Source organism: Globicephala melas, chromosome 6 (genome assembly GCF_963455315.2).
Source record: "Globicephala melas chromosome 6, mGloMel1.2, whole genome shotgun sequence".
NCBI classification, from domain to species: domain Eukaryota; kingdom Metazoa; phylum Chordata; class Mammalia; order Artiodactyla; family Delphinidae; genus Globicephala; species Globicephala melas.
In genome coordinates, this window is record NC_083319.1 from 104,483,781 (window position 1) to 104,506,058 (window position 22,278).

The following is a 22,278-nucleotide window of genomic DNA, read 5'->3' on the forward strand; positions in this document are numbered from 1 at the left end:
CAGCAAATAAATAGCATGGGAAAAGCAAAGAGAAGAGGGAATGTTATAGATTAAAAGAGACTTAAAATTCATCTTCAAGTCAAAGTGTATTGAAGAGAGAAACTCAAGAGACATATCAACCAAATGCAACATGTGAACTTTGGACTTTAATTCAGACTAACCAACTTATAAAGACACTTTTGAGAAAATCTTAGAAACGTGAACACAGATCTATGACTAGACCATTTAAGAAATTAAGTGTGATAATGTACTGTGATTATGGTTTTTTGAAAGCCTCTATATGTTAGAGATACACACCTGAAATGTTTAGAGGGGAAATGATTTGATGTCTGGGATTTGCTTTAAAGTACTCCATGGGATATGACAAATCAAACACAATTGGCAAAACATTGATAATTGTAAAACTGGATCATGGGGACATGGGGTTCTTTATCCAGTCACTCTAACGTTGTGTATGTTAAAAAAAAAAAAAAATTATCTTATAATGAAAAGACCAAGTCTCAGAAGTTGAGCAGTGTAGCTGAGGAAATGTTGGAAATTTTCTCTTTTCTTTAATTTTTTTTTTTTTTGCGGTACGCGGGCCTCTCACTGTTGTGGCCTCTCCCGCTGCGGAGCACAGGCTCCGGACGCGCAGGCTCAGCGGCCATGGCTCACGGACCCAGCCGCTCTGTGGCATGTGGGATCCTCCCGGACCGGGGCACAAACCTGCATCCCCTACGTCAGCAGGTGGACCCCCAACCACTGCACCACCAGGGAAGCCCTCTTTTCTTTAATTTTTAAAAAAATTTTCTTGAAAAATTGATTTCCAATGTTCTGTTGGTTTCAGGTGTACAGCAAAGTGATTCAGTTATATATAGAATCTTTTTTAGATTCTTTTCCATTGTAGGTTATTACAAGACATTGAGTAGAGTTCCCTGTGCTATACAGTAGGTCCTTGTTGGTTATCTATTTTATATACAGTAATGTGTATATTTTAATCCCAAATTCCTAATTTATCCAAACTCCTTGATAACCATAAGTTTGTTTTCTATGTCTGTGAGTCTATTTGTGTTTTGTAAATAAGTTCATTTGTATCAGTTTTTTAGATTCCACATATAAGTGATATCATATGATATTTGTCTTTTTCTGTCTGACTTACCTAGTATGATAATCTCTAGGTCCATCCATGTTGCTGCAAATGGCATTATTTCCTTCTTTTTTATGGCTGAGTAATAGGAAATCTTTGATAATCAAAACTTAAGAGACAAATAATGATGATGATGATGAAAACTGTTACTTTAAAAAGAAAACAGAGGGCAAGAGGCCCGTCTCCTCCTTGGCCATCATGGGACCTCCTGGGGGCCCAGGCTGCTGCATAAACTGTCTCCAGCCCACCTCCACGGCTGATTCTTGTACCGTTTCTTTCTCCCAGAATTCCCTTCCTGCTGGTCTCTGTCGGCTTCAGTCCTGCAAACTCAGCACCCCTGCTGCCTACAGCGATAGCTGCTGTGTTAGTTTCCCCAGCAATCACTGTCTCTTCTTCGGGTAACAACACCCGTATTTTCCTTTGCATAAATATCCTTAACCACTTCATGCGGCTCAAATAGTGTTGACCTCACCACTCACGTTCCCCCACAGTGGACCAGTGACTCAGGGGTGACCAGTGAGAATACCACTGCTCTGGCCACACCCTCTGCCGGAATGGACGTGTTACCCAGGCGGGACTCATTCACCAAAGAGCATCAGCGCCCAGACTTGTGCTGGAAATATGAGAAAAGAGACACTTCCTCTTCATGGGGTAGCAAGGTCAGAAGACTGAAATGCCTGGAGTGGCTGGGCGTTTGCCTAACACTGAGAGAAGACCCTGCCTAGGAAAGAAGCCACCGTAAGACAGCAGAGACTCAGAGCCTGGCGACAATGTCATAATCCCTGAACAGAGCCACACTCCCTGCCGTCAAAGCACTCTCTCCTCCCACCCCCTGCACTCCTCCTGCGCATTAATGAGCCAAATACCCTTTTGCTGGGAAGTGGGAGAGAAAGAGGGAGGAGAGAGAAGGGGGTGGGGAGAGGGCGAGAGAGTGCATTCGCTTTAGGATCAAGAACGAGAGATGATACTGCTGTCATTACTTGTATTCAACAAGGAATTGGTGATCCTGTAAATTTCCATGAAGTGAGACACAGAAATAAATGGTAAAAGGCATATGGTGCCTGAGATTTTTTTCTCCTCTTACTTTCTATAATGATGTGCTAATTCCATCAGCATCCTTTATTTTTGCCCTCAGGTTAATAATCTGGCTTCCCCGTGATTATATGCCCTTCAGTCAGAGGATCATTAGCCCTCCTCCCACGGACGCCTCACCTCCACAATAACCTGGCGGAGGTGTTCTTTACCCCTTCTCTTCCCTACTGAACGGGCAGCAGCAGAAGCAGGCTGCAGCGTGGCAGGGGTGTGGAAAAAGCGCGCGCCTGCTGCTCAGATTTGAATCTCAGCTCCGATAAGCCACGTGACTATCTAAGCCTCGCGTTCCTCATCTATCAAGTGACGATAATAATAGCTCTCCATGGGGCTGTTGAGCCAGCTAAATGAGATACCGTGTGTGAAGGTGCACAGCACCCTTTCCAGCACACTCTGGTCTTTCTGCTTCCATCCTCCCCCCCACCCCAGTTTTATTGCGATATAATTGACGCGCAGCACTGTGTGTGTTGAGGGTGTACAGTATAACGATTCGTCTTACGTACACCAGTGAAGTGATTATCGCAATAAACTTAGTGAATATCCATCATGCCATACAGATACAACATTAGAGAAATAGAAAAAAATATCTGTTCCTTGTGATGAGAACTCTTAGGATTTACTCTCTTAAGTTTCATATATAACATGCAGCCGTGTTAATTATATTTATCATGGTGTACATCACATCCCTGGTACTTACTTACCTTATAACTGGAAGTTTGTACTTTTCCACCACCTTCCTACAATCCACCCTCCCCCACCTCCACCACTGGTTACCACAAATCTGATCTCTTTTTCTACGAGTTTGATGGTTTAATATAAGTATAATTGACCTAAAATGCCATGTTAGTTCCTGGTACACAGTATAGTGATTCGATTATTTCTGTACATTTCAAAATTGTCACCACCATAAGTCTAGTTACCATGTGTCACCATACAAAGATGTTACATAATTATCGACTTATTCCCCATGCTGTACATTCCATACCTGGCCCTCATTTATTTTGTAACTGAAAGTTAGTACCTCTGAAGCTCCCTCCCTCACCTTTTCCTCTCCTCCCCCTGACCCCCACCCCCTGGCAACCACCCGTTTGGCCTCTATATGGACTCTGTCTCTGTTTGGTTCCGTTTGTTCATTTGTCTTGTTTTTTAGATTCCCCGTATAAGTGAAATCATACAGTATTTGTCTTTCTCCGACTTATTTCACTTGCCACACAACTTTTAGAACTATTTGTTCTAGTTCTGTGAAAAATGCCATTGGTGTTTCCACAGGGATTGCCCCGAATCTGTAGATTGTTCCATCCTTGATGCTGTTCTCCTTAAAGAAACCAGAGGTTTTCGTTTTGTTTCAGCATAAATCAGATCTCCTCTATTCCCTGCCTAAAATCCTTCCAATAGTTTCCCCCTGCACTTAGAATAAAATCCCAACTCTTTAACAAGGTTCAGGAGGTTCCCCTGCTCTGCTCCCTGCTGGCTCCTCTAACTGTCCCTCTGCCCCCCACCTGCCTCCAGGCACAGTGGCCTTGAACTTCCTCAAACAGAACAGACAGGTGCCAGCCTCAGGGTGTGAACACCACAGATATCACCGCCTGGAACTCTCCTCCCCGTGACCTTCATATGGCTGCTGCCTCATCCTTCAGAACTCCACTCAAATGTCACCTCCCCCGGGGGGCCTTCCCTGATCATCTCTCTGCAAGTAGGAGGATAAATAAATAGGATGATGGTGGGGGAACTGTAAATAGGGAGCATTTCACACGTACTGTTCACCCTGTAATAACCTGTAGGCATACGCGCTCTCCCACCAGTCTGTGAGTTCCTGATGGCAGGCGCTGTGTTTCATACGCTCATCTTTGCTTCTCCAGAATCAAGTGCTCCAACCCTGTGAGCGGAAACGGACTAAATACAGCCCCTGGCTCGTGGTCTCAGGGGAGCCAGTTCTGGGTTACCTGTCAGACCTACTGGGTCAGTTACTAAGCTACTGTCTCTCTGTCCCAAACTCTGCACTCTGCTCAATGACTGCTTCGTGATGCCAGGACTCTCTCACTCACCTGGCTTCCGGTTACGCTCTGCCCAGAGAGGTTAGTAGACAGAGATGGAAGCCAGGAGGAGGAGGAGAGACTCACTCCTTCCCATCTGCTTCCTGTGGGCTTTTGTTTCTTGTGAGCATCACCCCAACCGCCCTTCTTCACCTATAACAGCAGCTGAATCCAGTTTGAAGTTTGTCAAACACAGAAGCAGCCTGATTGCACGCCCCCTCCCCCCCCACCCCGTTGGAAACACTGATACCAGATGGTTGATGCTTCTCATCACAGGGCTTGATCCCCCTCTCCGAGCTCGGAGATACCAGGGTCAGCTGAGCCGAGCCCCCTCCTCAGACCTCTGAGTTTCAGCCTTATGGGCCCCTCTTCCAAGTTTCTGAGTTTCAATAATTCAGTCTTGACCCTTTGTTCTACTGGCCCTGGGGGTGGTGACTGCTTCCTGCCTCTGTGATCCCTTAGGGTTCCCTCCTTGCCTTTTCTCTGATGGACCACTTTACCCCAGTCCACACTTCTTTGTATTAAATACTCTCTATCTGAATAACTGGTGTGATTTCTACTTCTGAGTGGATCCTGAATGATACAGCAACCCAGGAAACTTTCATTGGTTTAAAAATAGTTATTGAATTCCTGTCCTTCAGGGATTCTAACTAAAAATGATGGACAGAACTTGATTCTGTGACCAGTAATTGTACCTGTAATTAGTGACCTATGCGTGGTCTGTACTCTAAAATTATTTCCATCTACAGGAGGGAATGTTTTGTTGTGCCCACGATGACTGATGGTCAGTGATGACTAATGATGAGGAAGGAAGGAAGGAAGGAAGGAAAGCGATAGAAAAGACACAGGGTAGAGGGGAAAGAACCACCAAAGTCCTTGATAGTGTCCTAAAACAAACCAACCTACCAAAAAGACTTTCAAAACAAAGAAAAGGCAAAGGAAGATTGACCGTAAAAAGCCACTTCTCCCACACGAATACATTCATTTGTGAAGTTTTTTACCTACTGATATTTCTTCCTAACCCATTGGTGGGCTGGGAGGCAGGGCTGGGTGTGAGCAAAGTTCTAGAGCTTCACAGGCCCTGGAGAAGACAGCACTGTGTGTGAGTGGATGCTGTGAGTATAGCTGGAGGGGCATTCCAGAAGGACAGTAACTCATTGCTTTTCAGACTTGCTTAGGAGAACTCTCACCTGAATTTCAACGTATCAAATAGATTAGGGAGGGCCACAAAGGGGGCTTCTAGAGTACTGGCAATATTCTATGTCTATACCTGGTGATGGTTCCATGGGTGTTGGCTTTAATTTTATTTTTAAACTGTACATATATGTTTTTGTACTTTTCTGAATGTATGATATAGTTCCCAATTTTTTAAAAGGGGGTGGGGAACTCTTTAGTTAAAGAGGCTTTCCTAAGCAGCCCCAAGGCCCTTCCTTAGAACTTGGAATTCCTTGGGAAATACTCTGAAAACGTTAGGACCGAACCAGTCAGTCAGAAAAGACCTGAAATCAGAAACAGCATCTAAGAGGAGTATGTGCCCAGGCAACTCGAAAGGTCTGAGAGAGAAATTTCATAAACCAGTTCTGGCAGTGCCCAGGGGGAGACATTCTCTGGGCTTGGCGGGGTGGGGGTTCTTGTAGACACCCCAGTTCCAACCAAGGGGTTGACTTGGGGGGACACTAGGAAGAGCTTTTGTTTCCTCAAAACCTGGAAAGCTAAGAGGGAAAGTGCTATAGGCCAGGCTGGGGGTAGAAACTCCCTAGGAACAAGGAAGTGAAATGGGGTTGCCCACCAAAAGTATGATTATTCTGTGGTGGTTCCAAGCTAAACCAAGTGACCCAAAGCGATGCTAGTAACGCACTGAGCCGCATCTTGTTTATAGCTCATCATCTTCCCACGTCGCAGAGGAGGAGTTCGGGTGGCTAGGGCTGGCTCCCCAAGGACCCATTTCAGAACAAAAGTCCTCTTGTGTTTGGATGTGGGTATGCGGACACTAAAAAGACATCTAAATGCTCTAGGATCTGGGGAATCCTGTGTCTGGGGGTGGCCCGGCCACGTTGTCTCAGGACGCCAAGACATCATAGAACCTGGTGGGTTGGGAGCAGGCCCAGTTGTGCTCTCTTAGCTCTGCTCAAGCTAAGCTGGAGGCAGCAGAAGACCCCAGGCCCACAGCTAAGACTGGTTTGGACCAGAAAGCTGATTTCGGTTATTTATCATGAAGGACACATAGTTCTAGAGACCTAGCATCTCTATCCTTTATCCAGAGAGTTGCAACCTTTCCAGTGTTAGGGTACCCAAGAGACTGATTGGAAGTTGCCGAGTTACATTGGGATTGCCAGCACCTTGCTGAACTTGACTTCCTTGGACAAAATAGAGGAATGACCTGCCTCTGTACCTCACAGCATTGTTGGAAGAACTGAAACAAAGAGCATATGTAGTGGTATATCTGATCGATTTCCTCCCATCAGGCAGGTGGTTTCACAAATGAGCAGCCAGCATTCATTTTAAAAAGGGAGACAACCATTCTCCATTGTTCAAAATGCACGTATCCTTTGACACTGCACCTCCACTCCTAGGTCCTCCCTGCTCCCTCATACCACACACACACACACACACACACACGCACACACAGTGATGTATGTTCAAAGGATGTTTATTGCCGAGTATGCAGTATGTAATAGCGAAAGATTGGAAGTTAACCTGAATTCCCATCAGTAGGAAACTAGTTAAATTATGATACAGCTTCTACAATGGAAAAGTATGTGGCTCTTAAAAAGTAATAAGGCAGTTGTCTAGGTACTGATAAAGAATAATTTCCAAAAAATATTCAAAAAGTTAAAATTTATAAAAAGCAAAGTGCAAAAGAACATGTACAGTGTGCTATCATTTTTGTGAAAGCTATCAGCATACTCACAGCTGGTTTTAAATGCTGCAAATCTCTTTGGAAGGAACCACGTAAGCCTGATAACAGGAGTTCCTCTGGAAAGGAGGGCTGGGGAAGTGGGTGACAGAGGTGGGGGGAGACCTACATTTCCCTGTATATTCTTTTGCACCTTTTGGATTTTGTGAATGTGTTAATCAATTATTTTTATTTTAAAATATGAAAAAGTAAAGATGTCACACTGCCTTTCCAAAGCAAGGAGTGTTTACATCTAATTGAGACTGGGGAGAACTTAGCAAATCATCAGAGCACAGCTTTCTAGCCACCCCGTTTTTGAACGCCACCCAGTTCAGTCTGTCTCCCTTGGCCAGGGTGGCAGAATCTCTGAGCAATCCTTACATTCCTTTACTTTCTTCTCTTTTTCAAACTCTCTGACTCCTTCCCTTCTTGCACTTGTCATGACATTTGCTTCATTTCAATATACTTTCATAACATGCTAAGGTTTCTAACTAGACCACCCGTTTCATCCTGATTATCTAATAAATGATGTTGGCACCCCTTGCTGAGACCAGGGGAGGCTGGTTGCACTCACCCAGTTCCTGTCTCTTCATGTGTGAGTGACTTCTGGGAAGGCTGTCTGTCTGCTTCATTAATCCCGCCCCCGTGGATTCCTGTAAGTTTTTTGTCACCTTTTTGTCACCTGAGGGTTCCGTTCTCCTTCTGACCTCATCCTCAATCCCTTCTCCTCCTAGATTTTGGACCCATTTCCTTGTGAATCCTATGATTCCTTTTCTGCACTTTTCAATTACTTATATCTCTGATCCCCTTGGCTAAGTTCTCCCACCCTCTTCATTCTCCAGTGCCTGATCACAAACCCTCGCAGATCACTCTGATTCCAGGGGAGGTTATTAGAGAGGATCCCTAAGATCTGACCATTTCCATCAAGGCAATACTGGACCATAGGTCTACTTTCCCATACATCTTCTTCCCTTCATGCCACCCTCACAAGTCAGGGAACTACATGCCCTTTGATCCCTTTTTTTAACAGACATCTTTCTAGGGAGAAAGTATTGTATAGTGAAAAGAGCCCAGATATGAGCCAGAGAAACACTGATGTAACTCCTTGCTCTGTTGTTTACCAACTGTGTCTGAGGCAAGTTACATTTACCTCATTGAACCCCAGCTTTCCTTTTGAAAAATAAGTATAAGAATCCTTACTTCATAGAGTAGTGATGAAGATTAAATGAAGTTTGTGTGTAAAGGGTATATTTTAGTGCCTTGACTCAGAGCCAATGCTTAGTAAATAAATAGTTCTCTTCCTCTGGATGTTCTCCAACCTCACTTTGCCAACTTCATTCCACAGAAATTATGCCACACACATTCTCACTAACATATGCATGAACATCCCCCATCAGGTTGTGTAAATCATATGTATGTATATGAGTTTATACAAAGATACATACATATTCATATGGCCCCAGAAAAAAATTTTTTAATAAGAAATAAAGTAGAGAGAGGAAAAACACATACAGAATACGAAAAGAATGAGCAGATAAATGAGGAAATGATCCTCTCAGAAGGAGAAGGGGAGGGATGTGTGGGAAGAAGTAAATGGGGCTCTGATCAATAAGAAGCTTACCTCCCTGATAGTTTGGTCAGTACAGGTTATCCATGATCTAATTCGTGAACATGACATGGAGGAGGAATGCAAGCTATCCACAAAAGAGAGAATTGTGCCGATTTATGAACTGCCAGGACATAATACTGACCTAAAGGAATTAAACACATCTGTTTATCACTTCAGGTCCCAGCAGGATCAAATCATCAGAGGGCAGGGTATAACTGGAAAAAAAGATACAGAAAAAGGAAGGAATGTAAAGGGAGTAGAAAATGAGGTAGAGTTTCCTAAGTGGTCTCCCTCAACACCTTACCATATGATACAAATTGAAGTGATTTTGAGACTTGCCTGTCTGAAATCCACTGGGTGACTTCCACTTCTGGATATCACAGGATAACAGGTATAGTCTTTCCATTATAAACAACCATAAAACTAGAAAAAATATATGACACAACTGTTTTCAGATAGTGGATAACAGGAAATCTCAGACTATGGTTTCCGAGAGAAAGAAAACCCACGAGGTAAACACCATGATCACCCTGGAGACAGTTTTGTAAGTGAAGGCATAGGGCTGAAGTCTAATCTAAGCAGAGAAGTTTTGCTGAGCTGAGGAGTCAGGGTTCAGAGTTTGCAGCAGCTGAAGCAACTGGAATCTGCAGAGCAGGGCATTGAATAAGAGAGACATGTGCATATAAGAGACCCCAAAATTGTGCTTGGGCCACCCATGAGTCCTTGGATGAGGACTGTACCTGCACAGATCAAGACTACGAAGAATTACCTGTGAGGTTGATAGGGGCTTAAAAATAGAACAGAGATATAAGAGGTCAAACAGTCTTAGAGGTATTAGAAATCCATACCAGCCAGAGTGGAGAGATGTCATTAACACCCTGTTAACATCTTGGACATCAGGCTGAGATATAAGAAAATCTGTGTTTTAGGAGTAAGGACTATACCCTAGGGGAAGGCCTCTCATAGGCCCACCCTAAAAAAACTAAAGCCAAACTCTAAAAAATGTCTAAGAGACAGAGTTTGGAGGTTGAGTCCTATGAAGTTAGAGGGCTTAGAAAATAACTTGGGCTCTTTACAGACTTACCATAACAAAGCATAAAATCAAGTCAAGCCAAGTTTAAGGGTATCAACCAGTGGTCGAAGTGTTTGCTAGAACAAAACTCCAGTCTCTCAACACTCTTCTAAGGAAAATAACAGATTCCATAGTCTCTAAAATATGTCATCAACAATGTCCAATAGAGAATTTAAAATTACTAGATGTGTCCCACCCCTGCCAAAAAAAAAAAAAAAAGCCCAGCAAAACCCAGAAAAATGTGACAATTTTCAAGAAAAAAATTAGGCAATAGAAATTGACTCAGAGGTTACCCAAATGTTAGCAGACCAAGACTAAAAATACGATAATAAATATGTTCAAATAACTAAAGGAAAATATGGTCATGATGAATGACAACATAGAGAATCTCAACAGAGAAGTGGAAGTTATAAAAAAAAGAACAAATGGAAATTTTAAAACTGAAAATTTCAATAACTGAAATAAAGTATTCACTGGATGGAATTAACAGCACATTAGCAATGATTTGCCTGATGACAAATCAATAGAAATTATCCAAACTAAAGAATAAAGAGGGGCTTCCCTGGTGGCGCAATGGTTGAGGGTCCGCCTGCCGATGCAGGGGACGTGGGTTCGTGCCCCGGTCCAGGAAGATCCCACATGCTGCGGAGCGGCTGGGCCCATGAGCCATGGCCGCTGAGCCTGCGCGTCCGGAGCCTGTGCTCCGCAACGGGAGAGGCCACAACAGTGAGAGGCCCGCGTACGGCAAAAAAAAAAAAAAAAAATCCAGTAATAGTATAAAAACATAGAATACATAGGAAGAATTGAATAAAACATGTGCATGACTTCTATGCTGAAAAACTACAAAACATTGCTGGAGAAATTTTATAGAATCTTTACAAATGGAAATATATACTATTTTCATGTATAAGAAGACAATATTATTAAGATGTCCATTCTCCTTATATTTATCTGTAGATTCTATACATTCCCAACACAATTGCAGAGGATTGTTTTGGTAGAAATTGATAAACTGATGACAAAAATGTGTGTTCAAATGCAAAGGACCTAAAAAGCCAACAGAATTTTGAAGAAGAGTGAAGTTGGAGGGCTTATACTACTTGATTTCAAGACTTACTCTAGGGACTTCCCTGGTGGTGCAGTGGTTAAGAATCCACCTGCCAATGCAGAGCACCTAAGCCACTGCAGCACAACTACTGAGACTGTGCTCCAGAGCCCGCGAGCCACAACTACTGAGCCCATGTGCCACAACTACCGAAGCCCATGCGCTAGAGCCCATGCTCCACAACAAGAGAAGCCACCGCGATGAGAAGCCTGCGCGCTGGCCCCCGCTCACCGTAACTAGGGAAAGCCTGCGTGCAGCAACAAAGACCCAATGCAGCCAAAAATAAATAAATTTTATAAATAAAATAAAGACGTTTCTATTACTTAAAAAATGTATAGATTCTAAAAAAGATTTTTTTTAAAAAAGACTTACTTTAAAGTAACAGTAATCAAGACAGTGTGATAACGGTGTAAAGATAAATATATAGATCAAGTGAACCAGAGAATGCAGAAATAGAGCCACTCATATACTATCAATTGAATTTCCTCAAAGGCACCAAAGAATTTCAATAAGTAAAGAAAAGTCTTTTTTTTTTTGGCCGTGTGGGCTTGCAGAATCTGGGCCCCTGGCAGTGAAAGTGCTAAGTCGTAACCACTGGACAGACAGGGAATTCTGAAAATCTTTTCAACAAAAATGATTTTTTTCCACAAAATATTTATCTGATATTGACCACAGACCTAAATGTAAGAACTAAATCTATAAAACTTCTAGAAGGAAATATAAGAGATAATTTTCACGACCTTGTGGTAGGCAAAGATTTCTTAGTATATGAAAGTCACAGCCATAAAAGAAAAATTCTTGATAAGTTGGATGTTATCAAAATTAAAACCCTCTCTTCTTCAAACTATACCTTTAAAAAAATAAAAAGGCAAACCACAGACTGGGAGAAAATATTTGCAATGTATGTATCAGACAAAGGATATGCATTCAGGATATATAAAGAACTCCTACAATTCAATTTTAAAAAGACATATAGCCAGACTTAAAAATGGGTAAGAGACTTGAACAGACATTTTGCAAATAAGATATATATGAATGATATGTAAGTACATGAAAAGTATTCACCTTCATTAATCACCAGGGAAACGCAATTTAAACTATGATGAGATATTGCTAGAATGGCTAAAATTGTTTAAACTTACAAAACTAAATGTTGGGGAGGATGTGGAGCAACTGGAACTCTTAGACGTTGACAGTGTGACTGTAAAATGGCACAACCACTTTGGAAAAGTCAGGGAATTTTCTATAAACTTGAACATTTACTTAACAAATGATCCAGCAATTCTACGTCTAGGCATTTACCCAAGAGACACAAAGATCTGTATGTAATATTCATACAGCATTATTCATCATAGCAAAAAAACTGGAAAGGACTCAGATGTTCATCAATAAGTAAATGGATAAAAAAATTGTGGTAAGGGCTTCCCTGGTGGCGCAGTGGTTGAGAGTCCGCCTGCCGATGCAGGGGACGTGGGTTCGTGCCCCGGTCCGGGAAGATCCCACATGATGCGGAGCGGCTGGGCCCGTGAGCCATGGCCGCTGAGCCTGCGCGTCCGGAGCCTGTGCTCCACAACGGGAGAGGCCACAACAGTGAGAGGCCCGCGTAGCGCAAAAAAAAAAAAAAAAAAAGAAATCTAGCCATTGCTCCTCATTGCTAACAGGTGTCACCGTAGTGCAATTTCCCAGCTCTCCTCCCAAGAGCTAGTCTCTGCGTCTCTCACGTTCCATGCCTTTGTATACTCTCTATTAGGCCACTCATCACATGCTATTGTACAGCTGCCATTGTTTCCAGATCCTGAGCTGCTTGAGGTCTGGGGCTGGCCTGACCCAACATCCAGGTGCTCAGTACTAAAACTGGGAGAATCCCAGGCAAACCAGGGCTATCGGTCACCTTACCCGGGCCCCTGGGTTTAGTATCATACCAGGTGCAGGGTATTTGCTCAGAAAATGTTTGCTGAACACCGAGAATATATGGGTTGGGGGGTTCTCAAGGTTCTTCTACTTCGTGCCCTCATGCAAACTCAGGCCTAGGGAGGTGAAGGCAGAGGCTGTGGGATACGGGCCCAGATGCCAAGCTCCCTTGTGTCCTGCCCGTGGCTCTGGCCTCTCTGCCACGCTGTGGGGTGTTCTGGAAGACAGATAAACAAGCCCTATTCGAGTTCTATGGAGCAGCAAGAGTCTCCCAGAGTCCCGTTTCCAGGAAGCTCCCCTCCCCTCTCCGGTGAAGTCATCTGACCTCAAGTGGCCTGCGGTTTCCTTTCTCCCCACATCTCCCAAACCCGCCCTGGGTCCCAGCGCTGCTTGGGATGAGTGCTGACCTTTCAGGGAGCAGTTTGCTCAGAAAGTGCCTTTATGTAAACAAAAACAGCCTTCGGGTCTTCCAGAGGCAGCCTTGTTTTCTCCCTCAAGTCCCAGGGAGAAAAATAACCAGCAGGAGGGAGTAGAGAAGGAGTGACCCTGCCTCCTCAGCCCTTGGCCTCTGTCCTCCCAGGCCCGTCCCTCAGGGCCTCCTTTGTCAGAACTCGGTTCTCAGGGGTGGAGGGGATGGTGGAGCGGGGGGGAGGGGGGGGGCAGGGGATTGAAACAATGCCACCATGTCTGGCAGCGGGAGCTGGACGCTTGACCTGATTAGGCTCAGTGAGCCTGTAGAGAGGGAGAGAGCAAAGGCAGGCTCGAAAAATTGTTTTCCATCACCACCCGATGGACTTTTCTTCCCGGTGTCTCTGCCGAGGCTGCTTCTTAGGTGGAAGAGGCTTTCTCGTCTCATTTCCACAGGGTCACACTGGTCTCTGTCCTCTCAGCCTGCACGAACGCTTTGCCCTGCCGTCCTCCCGTCTCACCAACAGGCTCCCAAACACAAAATGTTTTTCTCACTGCAGCTCCCCCTCGCTGGGCACTGCCAGGGCCGGGGCCAGGACCAGGAGTCCAGATGGCACCCACATGAAAGCCCTTCCTGTTCAGAGCCCACGTGGAACCCAAAGCTGCCCACACCCACAGCCCTGGCCCAGGGTCCCCGCAGGCAGGGCCACGGAAACTTGGCCATGACGCTCCAGGGAAGAAACAGCCCCAAGCCATCAGGAGAGGAGCCTCCGGGGGGCACCTGCATCTGTGGGGCACCTGGGCCTGGCAGAGATGCTGAGCACATGGAAGGAGTGCTGGGGCAGTACTTTCCCTCTGTTAGTGCAGGTGGAGGGAACACAGGAGCATTTCCAACGCATTGGCAGAAACAGTGAAAGCTGAGAAGTCGGGGTGGGCCCAAGGGGATGTGAAGAGGTGTGTGGCCATGCCCGGAATCCGGCTCTGATTCTCGGGATGGTGGCAAAAGGCAACGGGCTGGGGCTTTCTTGAGAGCAAAAAAATCTGGTCTCTTGACCTGGGCGTGCTACCAGCTGGCAGGGGCAGGCCTCTTCCTGCGATGCAGGTGCCGCCCAGGGACACGCCGAGGGGCTGCGATTCGCTCAAGGCCGAGCTTCAACTGCAGACCCAGGACTCCTGACTTCTAAAGAATCTCTAGTAGATTTGGAAGGGTCCATTCTTAGAGTGAAATCTGGGAGAACGTACACCACAATGTCAAAGATGTGATTATGGTGGGACTTTAACTTTTTGTTGTTTTTTGTTCGGTTTCAGCTCACCTGTACTTTCTAATTTTTTTTTTTTTTTACAACAAGCAAGATTACTCTTGTAAAACACTTAAAGGAAAAAATTTTTATGAAATGACACACTACCCATAAGATGTTTAGATAAATGAGGGGCTGGCCTCTCATCATGGATAAATAAAGGTTAGATGTTATTAGCTTAACGTGAAAAGAAGATGAGAAGAGAAAGCAGAGGAAAGGAAAAAGGAAAAGGAGGAACATGCAGAATGAGGAAAGAATAGATGCAAAACGAAAAGGAGTGAACAAAGGAAGGGAGGAAGGGAAAACGTGTGGACATGAGGGGTTCATGTTCACCTTGCAGATTCCTGGGGCTCAGTGCTGGCCTCTCAAAGAGGAAGGCATTAGGGGAGCAGAAGAAATATTAGCTGGAGCCCCCTTCACCTCCCAGGTCAATAGTAAAGACCCTAGCCTGAGCTGGACTAGAGGGAAGCTTCCTGAACTAGATGTGCTTAGAGCTGCAGAGGTAGTTCATCAAAGCCTTTCAGAACTCGTGCATAGGCTTTGTTTCCCATCTCTGGTTTCTGGGTCTCTCTCTCTCTCTCTCTCTCTCACACACACACACACACACACATACACACACAAAAGACACCAGGCCAACTCCCCTCAGAAGCACCATTCCTGCTTTGAAATGAGTGTTCTTGTCTCTCCCCTGAGGGAGGACATGCTGGAGATGGGAGAGGGGTGTCTTTGCTGCCAGCACCCCACAGGGTAGTCAAGCCTTCTCTGGTGACATCATGTTTTTGGAGTGGATGTTTGCTCCAAAAGCTGCAAAATAATCTGAACTTTCAGCCTGGACTGGTCCCCAGAGGGCAGTGTCCTCTGAATTGGGCCAAAATGGAACTCACTCCTCTGCTCGTTAAGGGAGCAGTTAGTGAGGGCGCCACTGCGTCCCCCATGAAAATCCTCGCAGTCTGAGTTTCTCCGGGTACCAGGGCCAGAGCAAACGAGCGTTGAGGGGGATGAGGAGAGGAGGGGGAAGGAGGGCGGGTCCAAGGAGCCTGGAGCTGAACCGGAGGTCCCCACCCGCCTCCCTCTGGGGCTGCTGTCTTTTATCACAGGCACTAGGCTGGCAGGGACCTCTGCAGGACCTTGGTAGACCCAGGCAGGAGATGCTGGAGATCAGCCGACGGTAAACCACCCCAGAGGGCCCTGGAAATTTAATCCCCAGGGGCGCCAAGGCTGACATCTCTGAGTCAGAGGCCTGGGACTAGGAAAGCAAGTGCACTTGAAGGACGAGGTGCCCATCATCCAATAGGCTTTGAAGCCAGAGGGACCTCTGTGCAGATCCCTGCTGGATGGCTTTCAATAATTCGTTTGGCCTCTCCCACCTCACTTTCTGCATCTGAACGTGGGAATCCAACCATTTATTCATATATTCATTTGTTTGACAAGTATTTATTGAGTATCTACTATGTGTCAGGCACTGTGCTAGGCACTGGGGAAGCAATATTCATCAAACTATGCTTGACGACTCAGGAGGAGGAGCTGGTAGCTTAATGAAGACAAGTGGCATTACCCTAGGGATGTATAGAGGAGAAGCTACTAGTCTTGGGGCCAGGAAAACCTATCCAGAGGAAATGACATCTAAGCTGAGACTGGCAGGGTCTAAGTAGGAGTTCTTGAAAAGAAAAACGAAAGCAAAAAAGCAACATGGGCGTGGGCTTGGCATTAAGCGGGAGCATGGCTTAGCAGAGGGATTCAGTATGGCTGGAGAGGGCGTGTGCAGTGGGAAGAAGATCCAGGAGGGACAGGTTGAAGAGAGCAGTGGAGGCTGAGTATTCATGCTCAAGTTGAGATTTTATCCTAAGTCTGCACTTTAATGGAGGGGAGAGAGATGATCAGCTTTGTGTGGCCACGGGATGCAGAACTGATTGAAGGAGAGAAATACACAAGAGCTTAAAGAGACTGTGAGATGAAGGATGTTGCCATGAGCCAGGCATGAGACAACAGGGGTCTGACTGTGGAGGTGAAGTGAAGGCAGAGAAGGGGAGAGCAGGTGAGTGTGAGAGGTGATGAGACGAAGAAGCAGTGGAACTTGGAGATTCAATGGGTCTCGCAGGAGAAGACGAGGCGTCGATGCTGGGAGGAGTGGTAACGATTTTAGCACCAAGGAGGAGAAATGTGCGAGTTGAGAATGGTATCTATGAGAAAAGAGCCGATCCGTGCTGTAGACCCTGAAGAGGCTCAGAATGTGAAGGCACCAGGAAGGGAGGAGGGTAGGGTGAGGCATGGGAGGAAAATGAGGACATAAGTAGGAAACCTATCTACCTTCAGAATACTAGCACCAGATTCTTACTCCTTAGGCAGGAGGCAGGGTTTATTCTTAGGAGAAAGAGAACAGAAGAGATGATGGACTTGGGGGCTCCAGGCACCAAATAGTGGGGGTGAGATTCAGGGCTAAAAAGGAAGTATCAATTGAAAGTCTGACTATGGAGCAGGCAGGGAGCCCCTTCCTCTTGCCTCACCTGCTGATGCACATCTTTTCTCCAACAGGAAAATAGGATTCTTTAGAGAAACTGAATAGTTCCCAAGAAAAATCTTCCAGATACTAATATTCAGGGGGAGTGGTCTTCCAAAGAAATGGTAAAGTCTCATCCCAGTCACTTTAAAGTGATAAGCAACACAGAGCTTCCAATCAACTCTTGTAGCTCCTCATTCTTAAATATGAACAGGCAACCAATCTCATATGTTCACAGAAATATGAAAGGCCATGGAACAAGAACAAGGTGCTATGAAAAAGGAACAATCATTTAACAAGAAAGAGTTCTTGGAAATTAACAGATAAAATAAAACATACAGTTGAAGGGTTAGAAGATAAGACTGAGGACATTTCCCAGAAAATAGAACATAGGAATAAGAAATAACAGTGAAAAGATAAGAAAATCAGGAGATCAGTCTAAGAGGTTCAACGACTAACAAATTCCAGAAAGAGAGAGAAAATGAAGAAGATGAAATTATCAAGTAAATAATATAATAAATGTTCCAAGAATTAAAGAGTACATGACACAGGATTAAAAGAACCTGCCCAAAACCTAGAACAAAGAATTCTGAAAGACCTACACCTAGGTCTTTGATCCTAAAATTCCCGGACACCAAGCATAAAGCCAAGAACTTAAAAGCTTCTAGAGACAGAACAAATTACACACAAAGGAATAAGAATAGCATTAGACTTCTCCTGAGCAAATGTATCTTAACATTATGACATCAAATTATTTTCAGCCTATGTTTTTGTACCCAGTTAATTGATCAGCCAAGTGTGAGAGCAGAAGAGAAATGTTTTCCAAACATGCAAAGATTCAGAAAATTCAGTTCCATCCACAGTGTCTTGGGAAACTATGGGAGAAGAGGTACCAAAAAAACAAAAAAATAAACTCAAATAGAAACAGTCACAGATTCCCAGAAATGGGGTTGCAACTCAGAGGAGTGGTGAGAATTCTCAGAGGTTACTCTAGAGCAGACTTAGGAGAAGAATGAAGGACTTTCAAAAGGAGCTCTCTAGAAAAAACATAGACTTGATAACAAAAATGATATTGTAGATTTCAAGATGAAGCTCCTCAAAAGAAGTACAGAAAATTATGCAAATAAAAAGAAGAGCAATTAATAACCCCAGGAAAAATGAAAAACTATACAGGAAAGAGAATGCATTCATAGTGTGCCACTTGACTTTTGTCATAAACAATATTTATATAAGTCTTAATGATATAAACCCTGATTACAGATATAAAATTTAAAAATGGCAGGGCTTCCCTGGTGGCACAGTGGTTAAGAATCCTCCTGCCAATGCAGGGGACATGGGTTTGAGCCCTAGTCCAGGCAGATCCCACATGCCACTGAGCAAATGAGCCGTGCATCACAACTACTGAAGCCCGAGTGCCTAGAGCCCGTGCTCTGCAACAAGAGAAGCCACCACAATGAGAAGCCTGCACGCAGCAATGAAGACCCAACACAGCCAAAAATAAAATTAATTAATTTTTAAAAATTTTTTAAAAAATAGTGATTCAACCATATGGAGAGGATGGGGAGACAACAGGTGGAAGTGGCAATGAGAAAGCTAATACTTCACATACTATCATAACAGAAAAGTCAGTAAATACACTATGCCTAAAACTGATACATTGAGAAAAATGCAGTGTTAGCATATAAGTTTTATATTATAGGGATAACTACCAAAAGAAGTGGGTGAAAGTGGTTGTCTGGGCAATGGGTAGGGGGACAATTTTTGGAATGTGGCGAGAGATAAACTCTCACTATTTTTCATTACGGACTTAAAAAAACACATACAGATATTCCCTTTATACATTGTTTTAGCATAAAAAAATTAAATGTTAATAAAAGACTAAAAAATAGATGTGAGTTCCCATTCTCATTTCCCCCTCTTAGAATGTGAGGAGATCCCTAGCAGAGTAGCCCTTGCATTTCAGAGTCAGGAAAAGGGAGAAAGGCAAGTTGCTTGAAAGTACGTCTATAGTCTACAGTTGTCTTCTGGGCAGGCAACACAGAGATGACGTTGGTAAAGTACCCAGCACAGAACAGACTCTCTCCTCAAGAAATGTCAGTTTTCCTTTCTTCCCCCCTTGAATGAACACTTCCTATCCATCCATATATATATATATATGTGTGTGTGTGCGTGTGTGTGTGCGTGTGTGTATGTATATATATATGTGTTGTGTATATATATATATAGTTTGTGTGTGTATATGTGTGTGTGTGTGTGTATTTTTTTTTTTTTAAATTAAATGAACACAGTTCAGAGAAAAGCAAAAGATCAGGCAGGAGCAGATTCCAAAAACCAAAGTCAGAAGATTATTGACCATTTGGATGAGTTCATGGTTTCTAACCTGTGTGATCATCAGAGTCACCTGAGAAGATTTTACAAAAGGTTTCTGGACCCTATTCAAGACCTAGAGTAACTGGGGCCCAGGGAAGCGGAATAAGTGACCAGGCCAGGAAGAAGCAGGACTGAACAAGGGCCTGGCCTCCTGCCCAGGTGCTGTGGCCTCCACACACCCACTTGGGCTGCATGCCACCCTGGTTTTCTCTTCAAGGTACCCCATTGGGTCCAAGAAGCTCCAACCATGTACCTCTTTGGACAGTGCTGAGATTCAGTGCTGGGGCAGGGGGTGCTTCGAGTCCCACGGAGGCCAGCTCAGACTCACCTGCCCGGCCTCGGATTCCCCCAGACCCAGAGGAGCAGTGGAGCATTTTTGTCAGGTGGGCAGCTGCTCAGCTTCCCAAAATGCCCTCCAAAATGTGCCTAGAGGCGTGGGGTGTTGGCGCAGGGCTAGAGCCACACAGTCCAGCTGCGTCAATGGCGTGGCCAACCTAGTGCTGATGCCTGGTTCCAGCCAACTCTCATTCACATACTTCATCACTCGGACAAGATCCCATCCCCTGCCCCCACTTCCTCTCCTCCTTCCAGGTCTCTCTCCCTGCCCGTGGTTGATGGGCTGGTCCAGGCAGCTCCACCCTAGGACACAGATGCCAGGATCCCCAGGTCAGCAAATTCAGTGGTATGTGGTTGCAGAAAATCGAAGAGAGCCTTCTCTTAGGCCTGAACAATTCCCCCATCCTCCTGTTCCTATATTTCTATAGCATGGGGCCAAGAAAAATTCTGTTTAGGAGAAGGAATTGAAAATAAAAACAATCTCGCCTTACATTTGCATATCATTTTCTACATACAGGCTCTTTCATATGTAATTTTTCAGACATTTGAGCCTCACAAGCACTCTTTACTTTTTTTTTGGCGGGGGGAGGGGGGGAGCAGTTAACGCTATATTTATTTATTTTAAATTGTTTTTATTGAAGTATAGTTGATTTACAGTGTTTCAGGTATATAGCAAAGCGATTCCGTTATACATATATATATATTCAGTTACCTATATCTATTCTTTTTCAGATTCTTTTCCATTATAGGTTATTACAAGGTACTGAATATAGTTCCCTGTGCTGTACAGTAGGTCCTTGTTGCCTATCTATTTTATATGTAGTAGCGTGTATCTGTTAATCCCAAATTCCCAATTTATCCCCCACCCCATGTTTGCTATTGGAGGCTCTAAGTTCAAGACCCTACACTACCCACCTCATCCACCTCTTCTCTTGTTTCTGCTCATTTATCATTGGACGGAGGGAGAGGAAGGTTTTCTGTTAAAGGAGACACTGTTGACACAGAGGACCTCCTGCTCTCCTTGGATGTGGTAGGCGGCAGGCTAGGGGAGGGACCAGAGCCAGAACAACCTAGGCAGAAACTATGGAGTTTAGTGACATTTAGAAATATTTATAGTGAAAATTTAAAGCATAACAAAAGTAGAGAGCAATGAACTACTACTCAGATCTGATCATCCAGACCTTTTAAAAAACTTGACTCATGGCTACACTTCTTTCATCCCCACAAATGGATTGTTTTGAAGCAAATCCATAATATCATCAAATATTCAGCCAGTGCTCAAATTTCCCCCAAATGTGCCTGCAGCGTTTGACTGACATGTCTCCTAAGTCTCTTTGAATCTATAGGTTCCTGCTCCTTCTTTTTCCTTGTAAACGTTCTTTGTTGAAGAAGCCAGGTCATTTTTCCTATAGGGTTTCCCACATTATGGATTATGCTGGTCATATTTTTAAAAATCATTCCCCTGCTCCATTTATTTCTTGTAAATTGATAGATCTATAGATGCAAGGTGCGATCTTTAAGCAAGAATACTTTGGAGGTGATGTTGTGCCATTAGGAGATATGTAATGTCTCCCGGCCTCTCTTGCTGTGATGTGACTGAACACTGATGAGTAGGTCCATCGGCTCATAAGGGCTTTGCAGAGTCATGATTCTAGTACTGCATCTTCACTTACCAGCTGGATTCTTTCAGAGAGAATTTTTTTCTCCTCAAATAATGATTACCTGGAGGTGTAGTTCCTATAAGAAAGGCAGATGGAATTCTTGATCCCCTTCCTTTTATGTTTTCAGAATGAATTGGTTCCCCCACTATATCACCCAAAAATGATCTGTGAGTTCTTTTTATTATTCCTATTATTATCATGAACTCATGGGTTGTAACAATTTTGATGTGTTTCAACCTATTGCACTTTTTACTCTTACTTGTGTTCAAATGGTCCCATTTTGGGCCTCCCCAGCTTAGTTCCTGAATTCTTTTGCCCCAACTTCAGTAATCTTTGGTAGTTTCCTTGCTTTCAGGAATGATAAAATGTTCTTGGCTTATCTTGTATATTTCCTGTCTTGGATCTGTAATCCAACACTCTTTTAGGAACTCTGATTCCTGTTGGTGGAAAATGGTATTTAGAATTCATAATCTGCACACAGGAGGCACTCAGTGCTACTGGTGGATCATTGCTTCTGAGTCTCTTTAATGGGTAGAACTAGGAAATATATATATATATATATACACACACACACACACATATACATATATATGCATTTATTATATAAGTGCTATCTTGTTTTAGTTTTTGAAAACAAATCAAACTTATGAAAAAGTTGCAAGTGAAGTACAAAGAACTCCCCACACCCCAGCAAAAACCTTTTGAGAGTAAATTATTACCACGAATGTCCCATAACCCTCAAATACTTTTTGTTGGTATTTCCAACAAACAAAAACATTTTCCTCCATATGCACAGTACAACCATCAAAATGAGGAAATGCACGTTGATCTTTACTACCATGCCGTGTTTATACCACATTCAAGTTT

At 44.0% G+C, this 22,278-nt stretch overlaps 1 protein-coding gene across 4 annotated transcripts in view; it reads right to left on the minus strand.

Annotated features, from left to right (window-relative positions):
• Positions 1-22,278, minus strand: part of CCDC25 (coiled-coil domain containing 25) — a 90,752-nt gene that overhangs the window by 9,066 nt on the left and 59,408 nt on the right. Inside the window, exon 9 of one of the 4 annotated variants that reach the window (XM_060301300.1) lies at positions 8,936-8,968. The exons of 2 other annotated variants lie outside the window; for them this stretch is intronic. In XM_060301300.1, the coding sequence (XP_060157283.1) occupies positions 8,951-8,968 (18 nt within the window). In that variant the 3' untranslated portion in view covers positions 8,936-8,950. Of the gene's footprint in view, positions 1-8,935; positions 8,969-21,442; positions 21,488-22,278 lie in introns of those variants that run through there. One more of the 4 variants, XM_060301299.2, reaches the window with a different exon arrangement.